We start from the raw sequence: 12,275 nt of genomic DNA on the forward strand, positions 1-12,275 counted from the left end.
AAGGAAGGAAGGAAGGAAGGAAGGAAGGAAGGAAGGAAGGAAGGGGAAAGGAAAGAGAAAGGAAAGGGGAGAAAGAGGGCAGTTAGAAAGGGAAAGAAAAAGAAAAGAAAGAAGACAGATGTTGGATAAACATATACGTCTTTTGGGGGGCAGGTAGAGAAAGTACCTGAGGAGTGAAAAATAGACCAAGATGTCCTAGAGCTCTAATGCACCATATAGTGAATATATACAATAATGTTGTATTATAAACATCAAACTTGCTAAGAAACTAGATCTTAATTATTCCCACCTCGGAAAAGAAATGGTAATCCTGTGAGGTGACAGAGGAGTTAACTATTGCTACAGAGGCCATCCTAATATATAAATGTATCAACTCAACATGCTGCACACCTTAAATTTGTACAATGTTATATGTCAGATATCAGATATATTCTAGTTAAAAAAAACTTATAATAAAGATGTTTTTACGAACACTTAAAGGGCAGCCTGAGTGGCTCAGCGGTTTAGCACTGCCTTCAGCCAGGGGCCTGAACCTGGAGACCCGGGATCAAGTCCCGTGTCAGGCTCCCTGCATGGAGCCTGCTTCTCCCTCTGCCTTGTCTCTGCCTCTCTCTCTCTCTCTCCCTCTCTCTCTCTCTCTGGGTCTCTCATAAATAAATAAAGAAAATCTTAAAAAAAAAAAAAAAAAGAACACTTAAAAATTTAAGAGTAAGGAACTCCCAGTCTAGTCTTGGGGGGATCCTGGAGGAGTGGGGGCCCATTGCCATTCATGCCCACTTAAGCTTCAGTCTGCGGCCCCAGGAAAGGGGAATGAGAGAGCCAGGACTGAAGGCCCAAAGCCCATCCAAGATCTGACAGAAGATCCTCCTCAAATTTAGATGGGAGTTCCAAAGAGCCACCCTCTCAGAAAAAGTACTGCGCATCAAAAGTCCTGTCCCCAAACTTAGAGGACTACAGAGAAGGCCAGAGCAGTTTAGATCAAAGAAGAGACAAAGAAAATTTAAAAATAGGCCCATCCTGAGAAATGATGCCCGTGACACATTCCTTAGAGCCTCACACCCCAACAAGCCAGAGAAATCAAACCAAGAACTAGCTTGGTTCAGGGGGTTCCTGACTGACAACAGCTCTTCGTCTCCTAGCGAACTCACAGACCTCTCCCGAGGTTCATCCTAGCACTCGGGCACTCTAACGAGTAACCTGAAGAACCTACTGATCACAAGCATGTGAGGAAGCCCAGTAACGTGGAGCAGTCCACTTAGAAACAGGGCCTAGAAACAGGGCCGGGTATACGGGAATCCAACATGGGTTGAAGACCATCAGGCTCAGCATACTGAAAGGCAAGAACAGGGAAAAGTATCTAGAAGAAATATGTGTAACTTGCGAAAAACAAAAAATTCGTTTAGAAATGAAAAGTCAATGACCATGTCAGGCTCCTCTCAAAAGAATGAGGAGACCCTTGAAATGTGCTCACTGCACCCAGGCTACTTAGGTCTGGGTGGGATGGGCCACCCTGCTGAGTGCTGCGCTGAGGCTGAGCTGGGGGCTCGGGACCCGAACACCAGGGTCTCCCCGAATCACAGATGCTTAGCATCCGGTAGGAGAGAGACTCGTGAGTGCATGTTCCCACGTTACCTGAGAGCTCAGCGAATGCTGTCCCCGAGTGCCAAGAGCACTGTGGAAACAGGCCTGACTCTGACAGAGGGGCTCACTGAGTCAGAGGGGAAACCTCACCATAAGCCACAGGGGGGACGTGCCATGGGGGCACCGGACAATAAGCATCAAGGATGGCACTTCCCAGAAGAACGTGCTCTCTTGGCTGTGCCTGACAGCAACATCCTCCAACGTGAACCTTCAGAACCCCGAGAACATGCCAGAAGAATTCGTCGTGGGCATGTTTGAGCAGTACTAAATTTAGTTAACCACCATAACTTTAGCAGACCCGTGTTGCTAATGTAGTCATCCTGATGACTTATGCTATTTTTTTCCATTTAATAAGAGGAAAAAGCCATCTGAAAAGTTGTGATAGAACCCTCAAAACATGGCACGGAAACTCCTGCCTTGGCCTCTAGTGTGAGAAAAACCATATGGAAGAAAGAAGAGCTGGTTTTCTTGAAAACAGTGGTGTGAAACAGGGCATTAGGTCAAATACTTAGTGAACAGCTTGCGAGCCCAGCTCTGCCAGAGACATTTTCCTGCCTTCCAGGAGCTCAATCCAGTGGAAAGGAGAGAGATGAATACATAAAGGTATGATAAAATGTGTTCCGTGCTATAACTGAAATATGCATCGAGCACCCCAGGAACAGAGAGAAGACAGTGCCCCAACTGCTTCAAGTGGCTTCAAATAATTCTTTCAGGTGCTGGTTTCTTTGACTATATGTCCACTAAATGTTCAAAAAAGGGTAACTAATGTTAACATTACTGTAAGAAACCTTATTAAGATAATTCATAGATGAAAAAAATCTCAGAGATAAAAAATACCAGGTCACTTATTCTGTTAAATTATTTACAGAAGTCTATCCATACAGAAGTTTTTCTACTTATAGAACAGCTGCAATACTTCTACCACTGTAAAGGAAAAACAGAAAAATGGAAAAGCTAGTATGAAAACCTTTCCCCTGAAGAATACAGGACCCACCCAGTAAAATAAAGGATAGTACTAATCAATTGTAATCAATAGAAATACAGAAAAAAAAACCCTAATGTGAGTAATAAAGTTATGTAATAAGATGGCTGTTTTTTTTTAATATTTTATTTATTTATTCATGAGAGACGGGGGGCGGGGGCAGAGACACAGGCAGAGGGAGAAGCAGGCTCCATGCAGGGAGCCTGACGTGGGACTCGATCCCAGGTCTCCAAGATCATGCCCTGGACTGAAGGCGGCACTAAACTGCTGAGTCACCAGGGCTGCCCAAGATGGCTATTTTTAATAAGTCCAACTTAAATTTAGAAATAACATATGGGGCATCTGGGTGGCTCATTCAGTTGAGCATTCTGACTTTTGATTTTGGCTCCGGTCATGGTCTCAGGGCTGTGAGATCAAGCCTTACATTGGGCTCTGTGCTCAGCAGGCAGTGTATGTGAGATTTCTCTCTCCCCCTCCTTCTGCCCCTCCTCCCCTCTAAAACAAATAAATCTTTACCAAAATAAATAAATAAATAATAACATCTAAAGTTTGGAAGAAAAGGTAATGTAATTTTGGTTCAAGAATTCTGGAATCTTGGGGCACCTGGATGGCTCACTGGTTGAGCATTTGCCTTCAGCTTAGGGTGTGATCCCAAGGTCCTGGGATCGAGTCCCACATCAGCCTCCCCACGGGGAGCCTGCTTCTCCCTCTGCTTGTGTCTCTGCCTCTCTCTCTGTGTCTCTCATGAATAAACAAAGAAAATCTTTAAAAAAAATTCTGGAATCTCAAGGATAATGTAAATGCTTAAGTTTTCTAAAATTACTTTTCTGAGGGCTCTTTCTTGTCACCCTCTTCCCAATTTGTAGATCTACCCTATTTCCCTGGTCAGTGAAGGGTATTAAAATACACACATACACACAATTAAAAAATACACACACACATACAACTGGATGTCCTATAACAAAAATACAAGGGTGTGAAACAAACAAACAAATGGTGCAAAATGAAAAAGGAGAAAAACTAAAAAAAAGGGGGGGGGCAAGAATATCCCACAACTAAAACATTCCTGCATTTGACACATACTCATCCCACACCCTCCTGTGCTGAGCACCGGGCTGGGTGTTTGGCACAGGAGGCCTGAAGTTGCGATCACAACTTTATAAGCAAGACTTAAGTCAGCAGGAAAAACACTGCAAGTTCTATCACAAATGATGAAAATCATCAACAGGTTGAGAAAAGGGCAGAGAGGGGCTAACTCATAACACAATTCGGGGCAGGGGAAGAGAAACTGCACCATAAAACAATGAAGGAAGAGAAATCGATGAGGATCTAAATCTGACCGATCAACTGCAGCATAGTCGTGAAATTGAAATTTCACAAAATAAGTAAGAATAATCATGACTCATGAATTATTTATGTTTCACTAAACTATAGGAAGTGCATGATGATCTGGATTATATAAGCTTAATAAACAGCACTGCTAAAGACAAAAACATCAGAGGGGAAAAAGCACAGTATTAGTGAGCATAAAAACAAGATCTGGAATAGAACAGAAATTCACCCCCATACCATGGACTAAATAAAAGGTAGAGATGCTGGAATGGAAAAGTAAATAGGACTCAGGAAAGAGAGAAGCCTGAGCCTTACTACTACCAGGAGAAGTCAGAAAGGAAGCACATCAAAGCTACTTCAGATTATGAGAAAACCTACTCTTCCCTCAGATAATCAGGACTGTGTCATGTCAGCTAATTTTAAGGCTATCATGTGACCAAGGGCAATTCCAGCTTTAACAAATCCATGACTAAGAAAGTCTATGAAAGCTTGATGTTTTTCAAAAAAAAAAAAAAAAAACCACAAAAGAAAAACAAGTTACCAGCAATTCTTAATCTCACAGGGGTCATCACCCTCTACGGGAACCTGTGAAGGCTTCTGACCTTTGCCTCAGAAAAATGTGTGCACCAATCTCAATGATGGTACCTTGTTCCTATTAGCACAATCAGCTCAGCAAATAAGCTAACCAGCTCAGAGTGCTAGGTTTTCAGCCTGCATGACCCTTACCCTACTCAACAAGAGGCATGAAAGACTGTTTTCTACCACTGGCCTCCCAAGAGGGGTGTGTGTGTGTGTGTGTGTGTGTGTGTGTGTGTGCGCGCGTGCAAGGGGGTATGTAAGACCATTCACTGGTACGTGAGAAGAAAAGGTTAGGCCTTTCAACTGTACTAACTTAGCAGAGAGAGAAGTTACGGTTTCCAAGGTTTAACATAGGGATTATTATCTATTATACCTAAGCTGCCTTCACTTGGTCAGAATGCCGGATGCCTGTGTTCCACGTAGGTGCGCAACGTATCGTCGGGGGGTAAAAAGCAAGTGCCCAAAGTAGTGACTTGATGGTGATGGCCTCATTGATTTTCAGCATAGTCCTACCACTAAAGGTTTATATGGGCCCATTTGAGCATTTTTGGAGTACACAATCCAGTTTGATCAACCCTCACAAGGTGGGCAAAGAGCGTGAAGATTCTTTCGAAAAATGAGACTCACTGTTGACTAAGTTAACATCAAGAAAATGGAAACGTTAATATTCTCCTAGTGTAAACTCTGTTTGCCGTGAGTTTAAAAACGATGCCAAGCAGATCTGATCTGAAAAGCAGTTGGAATAAAGAAACATTTATCAAGAAAACTATTTAAAATACTGGCTAAATCTGCGATTGCTAATCTGTTCCTAAATATTATGTGTTGTACCCCAAGTTATTAGGTAAGGACAATATGAAATCAGAATGCTGTAAAGTCACTGCATTTAGCAATTCATTTTAATATCCTTATCTATCTCATCCTTTTCTTGATATAGATTTTATTTATTTGAGAGAGAGATAGCAAGGGAGAGAGCACAAGCCAGGGTCAGTGGGCAGCGGGAGACAGAGGTAGGCTTTATGCTGAGGCCTGGAGCACAATGTGGGGCTTGATCCCAGGACCCTGGACTCATGACCTGAGCAGAAGGCAGATGCTTAACCAACTGAGCCACCCAGGCATCCCCCATCTCACCCTTTAATATGTCCATTTAATATGTCAGTTAAGCATCCAGCTCTTGATTTTGGCTCAGGTCATGATCTCAGGGTTGTGAGCTCGAGCTGGGCATGGAGTCTGCTTAGGATTCTCTCTCTCCCTCTGCCCCTCCCCCCCTTAAAAAAGTATTTCACCATCTATAGTATAAAGCATTTTATGTGTTTTATAGTATATATAGTTCTACATATAATACATAAATATACATTCAGAGCCAGTGGATGTTCTTTTAATTGATGCGGTCAGTTATCAAACATGTTTGGGACTACTTCTCTAGTGTTTCAGAGCTCCAACCACACCTTAGATGTGGTTGTTCTTTTGTTCTCCCCACTGACATTATGAACTCCTTAGCTTGGGAGAAATTGGTGTTTGTTTCCCCAGCTCCCGACAGATAGCACTGCTTAGGTATCTTGTACTGATCGGTGGTGCTAGAACAGAAGGGTTTTCCTAATCCAAAATTCTCTCTTACTAGTCCCAGAGGACAGGGAGCTTCAGGGAACTCTCATCTGCGGAGCTCTGCATCTCCTGGTCCCACCTACCTCCCCAAAGTCATCTTTTTCTCCTCACACTTAATCATGTACATAATTTTGAAGGAACAATAAAAAAGCCCACATCTGATTTTCACTCTTTAGAGGCAACTTCTTTCATGGTTTTCTTGAGATATTTACTTTAGTATTTCTAAACAATGCCATCCCACTACTTATTCCTCTTTCAGATATTACCAATTTATATCCTCCCCTGGAAAAGATGATTTTAGCTCTTATATCTGCAACCCCACCAAACATACACATTTCACCTCCCCACTCATAATCTCAATAAAATTTTAATAAAACTTCTGGATAAATTAGCATTCAGAATTTACTAAGTAAATAGCAAATACTTTTCACAGGCCACTAGTACACTGTGATTTTACTTTTTTTTTTTTTTAATAGGCCCTATGCCCGGGTGCCTGGTGTCTCAGTCCACCTTCAGCTTGGGTTGGGTTATGACCCCGGGGTCCTGGGATCCAGCCCCACATGGGACTCCCTGCTCAGCGGGGAGCCTGCTTCTCCCTCTCCCTTTGCCTGCCACTCCCGTGCTTGTGCTCTCCTCTGTCAAATAAGTAAATAAAGTCTTTAAAAAGTTATATATAGGGGATCCCTGGGTGGCTCAGTGGTTTGGCGCCTGCCTTTGGCCCAGGGTGCGATCCTGGAGTCCTGGGATCGAGTCCCACATCAGGCTCCCTGCATGGAGCCTGCTTCCCCCTCTGCGTGTGTCTCTGCCTCTCTCTCCCTCTCTCTCTATCATAAATAAATAGATATTTTTAAAAAAGTTATATATATATATATATATATATATATATATATATATAAATTTATAAATTAAAGTAGGCTGTATGCCGAACATGGGGTTTGAACTAACAACCTTGAGATTGAGTGGCATGCTCTCCTGACTGAGGCAGCCAGGTGCCACCCTCCCCCCCCCAAGCTTTTTCTTATTGTTTCTTCTAAAAAGAAAGTTTGGGTGTTAATTGCCTTTTCCCCTATTTGCTTAGTTTTCAACATACCAACCAGGTCTCTCTCAGCAAACTGGCTGAACCTCCCAGCTCCGTTCAACACAGTCAAACAAGTCGGGCAACTTGTCAACCTCTTCCTTTGCCTCATTCCTGGAGCCTCATCCTCCAGCTCCATCCAACCTTCTTCCTAATTCCTATTTGGGGCCATCAATTTGGGAATTGCCTTCACCTGCTTCCCAAATTGGATTCCACATCTCCTGGAATTCCTTTGCTCCCTCATTTTTATGTAGAGTTTCCATCAATTCCTTCCTGTGGCAGGAAGCCTGGAAGGTAAATTTTGAGACACTGCTTGTCGCCCACCCAGTATCCATTCCTCCCCATTCTGAGCCTGTTGAGCATGGGGAATATATATAATATATTAAAACCCAAGAATAGGATAATTTAATATAAGCGCTGGCCAGGATCACAGGGCCACTGTCTACAGACTTGGCTGAACACTGAGGCCCACCGGGTACTGGAAAACCACTGAAGCCCATCTTCACCTACAGAGATTCTGGCCTCCTTGGTGTGGGTGCAGCCTGGACATCAGGGCTTTTAAAAAGCTCCCAGGTTATTCTAATGTGCACCCAGTTTGACATCCTCTACCTTAGAGATTACCTGTTCCCATCTCCTTATCGTATGAATGAGGCAACGAAGGACCCTTAGATTACAACCTTCCCCCAAAGAATCCAATTTACTGACCCCCTCGGGTATTTCTTCCTGATACAGGAATTAAATATTTCTTTTTTTTTTTGGAATTAAATATTTCTTAAGGAGTAGTGGCCTGTAAGATAATCAGGAATGGATAAAAAGATGTTATGTTTGAATAAACTAGTATTTCAGAAATAATTTCACTTAGAGATGTGTGATATTTAGCAGACAGTAGCATCCTAGTCCATAAATTCGGGAGACTTCTAAATGGTCATGTTATCAAAATGAGAAGGAAAAAACAAGTAAAGCCATCTAATGGAACAAATCCAACATTTACTTTCCTCAGAGTCTATCTGTGCTTCCGATTCTCTAGAGCACACATCTGGTTTCCACATGTTCCACCCCAGTGGGACCCTCAGAGTGAACCCTGTCCTGCAGCAGATTCCCATGGGGACTTCTCAGGCTACAGTTTAGTGGCTTGGCAGCATTTGACCCAGCTGACCACTACATTCCTCGGACAACCTCTTCTCTCTGCTTCTAGGACACCTCTCTTCCCTGGTTTTTCTGCCTACCTCACTGGGCATTTCCCAGTCTCCTTTGCTGGCTCCTCTTCCATCCAATTTCAGGTCCCAGAGTGTCTCAGGACACAGCCGAGGGATCTTCCATCCTCAGTCCTCCCTTCTAGAAGACTTTGCCCAGTCCTGTGGCTTTAAATACTACCCACATGATGTGGACTTTCACATCTGCCACTCCAGCAAATCTCTCTCTTGAACAGACTCCCTTATCCAACCTCTTCCTTGAAACTCCACCCTCATGTCTAATAAATTTCTCAACCAGCTCCCCACCCAACTACTCAAGGCAGGGATAGCACACATTTATCTACATGTTTCAGCTGTAATCACTCCCTCCACCAGTGATTCTCCACCTTGGCTGCACAGAAGCACTTGGAGATTTTTAAAAGGTTTCAGTGTCGAGTACCTGGGTGGGTGAGTGGTTGTAATCCTGGGGTAGAGTCCCACACCAGGCTCCCTACAGGGAGCCTGCTTCTCCCTCTGCCTGTGTCTCTGCCTCTCATGAATAAATACAAATAAAATCTTAAAAAAAAAAAAAAAGGTTTCAGTGCCTGGTTTCCAGCCCCTAGACAATCCAATTTAATTGGTGCCCAGTTAGGAGCTGAGCATCAAGATTTCTGATAAGCTTTTCAGGTGATTCTAATGTGCAGTAAAGTGTAGGAATTTGAGCTCCAGAGCTATACTTTGATTCCTCCTTTTCCTCAATTCTCACATCCAATCGATCAAGTCCTCCTCTTTCCAAAAATGTCAACATTAATACCTGTATGCAAACATCTTAAAAGTCTGGAAGTGCATAAACCAGAAAAAAAAAATCTTGGTAATCTCTTAAAATCGTGTTATATGTAATCTGAATTTTCTTCTTTAAGTTTTCCATGTTTTCTTGATTTTTGGTGATTGACAAATGGATTCTTGAGTTACCATTTTAAGTTAAAATAAGCTATGTCCAAAAGGATCTAATAATACCTATCAGGTAATCCAATGTTTCCCTGCCAAACATTTGTGCAGAAGGGAGATAGTGACCTGAGCCAAAGGCAGATACTCAATCACTGAGCCATCCAGGTGCCCCTGAACTTCAGTATTTCTACAGCAATGGTCATGCTGGCCTGGGGGGAATGTCACAAGGCAATCTGGCAGATGGAAGACTTTAGAACAATCCCAACAACCCACACTGGATTTTTTTCTTCTACTCCAATTTCTACAATGAACTGATTTTGTCATGATTTGCTGAATTGCTGAGAGTGGGAGAGGAAGAGGGAGGGAAAGAGGGGGAGGGGGAGAGAGAAAAAGAGAGGTTGAGAGAGACAGATGGAGATCCAGACAGATGAGGCTCTGGGGTAGTTAGGCCCCAATTAAAGGAAGTCAAGGAGGAAAAAAAAGAGAAGAAGAAGAAAGAAGACGAAAGAAGAAGAAGAAAGAAGAAGAAAGAAGAAAGAAGAAAGAAGAAGAAGAAGAAGGAGGAGGAGGAGAAGGAGAAGAAGGAGAAGAAGAAGAGGAGAAAGTCAGAGAGAGAAACTAGTTACATTCTAAGCATAACTCTCAGAACAGAAATGATGTGCCCATTCTAATCCGGAGAAGCACTGAGAAGACAGATTGTAGAGCTTTTCATTTTTCACTAGAGCTACTGATAAAAAAATGTGCATGCTACAACTTTCAGGAATTTCCCTAGAGATGCCTGAACCATGCCACCCAGTTCCTATAAAATCATCTCCCGTCACCACTTTGCTGCTTCTGGCCAGCAGGAGAGCAGAACCAGGGCTGCATATCCTAAAAGTGCTTGTTCTGAAAAAGTCACACTCCCTTTGAAAACACATCCTGACCAATCAGCTCTCTAGGTCAGAGAGAAATAAAGCAAAACTCCATTTCTCAGCAATACGGGATTCCAAGAGCAGTGAAAGCTGGAGAAGAGGGGGTGCGCAGGTGGTTCAGTTGGTTAAGTATCTGTTGATTTTTGGTTCAGGTCATGATCTCAGGGTTGTGAGATCTAGCCCCAGACTGGGCTCCACTCTGGGCATGGAGCCTGCTTAAGATTCTCTCTCCCTCTCCCTCTCCCTCTGTCTCTCCTCTCTCTCTCTCTCTCTCAATCTCTCTCTCTTAAAAAAATTTTAAATTAAATTTAAAAAGGAAAGCTGGAGAAGACTGGAATTATAGCATTCCTTACACATTGCTTTCACTAACATTTCAAGAAGTGCCCAATTTACCAGGGTCATGTTGATGCCCATACCTAAGGAAAAGTAAAATTAAAAGTCACAAAACCATAATTAATCAACTTCTCCTCAAGCCACTGAATGAGTTTACCTTATTTTCAGTCAAGCCCACCTCAGTGTTAGCTGGGGAATCCCTAGATTCACCCTATCTCTAAAAACTCCCTCTAGTTGCTATAGGTGACAGGATTGCTATAGGTTGCTATAGATGACAGGATTTTCTTTTAAGCTCACCACTTAGACTACGGGTCTTCTGGAATGATAGCAAGGACAATTTTTCAGAACCTTTAACTTCACTAGTCACCAATTATTGCCTAACAGATGTTTTAGGCTGAAACACCAGATGTATTCAAGGGGAAATCCCAAAAGACAACCTTCAAAGGAGAAGAAAGGAAACCATCCCCCAACTGAGGGGACAGGCCTATTGGCACCCCGGCCTCACCAAAGCGGTCTCATCACACCAGGGGTAAAGGAGGCAGAGACCCAAGAACAGAAAGCCCAGCAAGGGGCAGGCTAAGGAAAATGGAAAGAACCCCCCCCCCCCAGATGATTGGCAAAGCAAACAAACAAGTACACAAACCAAAACCTGGCTTTAAACATTTGACCTGGGCAGCCCGGGTGGCTCAGCGGTTTAGCGCCGCCTGTAGCTCAGGGCCTGATCCTGGAGACCCGTGATCGAGTCCCATGTGGGGCTCCCTGCATGGAGCCTGCTTCTCCCTCTGCCTGTGTCTCTGCCTCCCTCTGTGTGTCTCTCATGAATAAATAAAATCTTTTAAAAAAATAAAAAAATAAACATTTGACCTTGAAAAGAATATTGCAGTTGAGTAAAAAAGAATGGAGTCTGGAAATAAAATGTCTTTTCCCTATGAAGCCCACAACACGTGATGTGAGAGTTCCCCCAAGGGTGATCTCATTCTGCAGAACTGACACATGGAACCCAGACTCCTGGCCTCAGCCAAGAACAACCCAGCCTCAGGGAAGATCCCACTTCTAACTTTCCTGGCCAGAAGGGCTTCTTTTGGCAACTAATTTTACTTTGAAAATTGTAGCCACAAGAAATCACCTGTTTTCCCACTAAGTTTTGAAAATTGTCTTATCCTGGGTTTGTTTCACTTCACTAACAGAGCCTGGGCCTGAAGAGCTCAGCTTGTGAATAGGACCATTGCTGACTTTCAGTTCTCTATTCTCTGCCACTCTCTTCGACATTTGTCTCCCTACCCTTGCTCATGAAGACATTTTATAGTTGTTATTCTGTTGTTAAAAACCACACTTTTGATGTGCTCCTCCTTGCTAGGAGAGAGCATGGCCTCCTCAAACACTTCATCAGGATTTACCGATTTTTAAGTGCAGGAGATTAAATAAAATCAGCACCATTATGTTGACCCCTGCATGGGAACAGTCAGGGGAAGAGTGGGAAAGGTATTTTTAAAGGGTCCACACCACAGAACCTGGTTTATGGGAGCTTTGCTACAGGAGAGGGGCAAGCTTACGGTAATGGGAGTTCGACTCAAAGTATGAAGAGGAAAATGAGCTGAAATCTTGAGACTGATGACTCAAAAGGAAGAAGCTACTGGATTCCCCCAAACTTGGGCTGTTTAGTTAGCACATCAGAGAGGCGGTGAGCAGTTCCTAGAAGT

General features: G+C 43.3%; 1 protein-coding gene across 3 annotated transcripts in view; it reads right to left on the reverse strand.

The window, feature by feature from the left end:
- MCOLN2 (mucolipin TRP cation channel 2) overlaps positions 1 to 12,275 on the reverse strand; it is a 50,521-nt gene that overhangs the window by 37,625 nt on the left and 621 nt on the right. The window contains exon 1 of one of the 3 annotated variants that reach the window (XM_055339332.1): positions 8,438 to 8,529. The exons of 1 other annotated variant lie outside the window; for it this stretch is intronic. In XM_055339332.1, coding sequence (XP_055195307.1) covers positions 8,438 to 8,481 — 44 coding nt within the window. In that variant the 5' untranslated portion in view covers positions 8,482 to 8,529. Of the gene's footprint in view, positions 1 to 7,226; positions 7,330 to 8,437; positions 8,530 to 12,275 lie in introns of those variants that run through there. One more of the 3 variants, XM_055339333.1, reaches the window with a different exon arrangement.

Source organism: Nyctereutes procyonoides, unplaced genomic scaffold, assembly GCF_905146905.1.
Source record: "Nyctereutes procyonoides isolate TBG_1078 unplaced genomic scaffold, NYPRO_anot_genome, whole genome shotgun sequence".
Taxonomy (NCBI): Eukaryota; Metazoa; Chordata; class Mammalia; order Carnivora; family Canidae; genus Nyctereutes; species Nyctereutes procyonoides.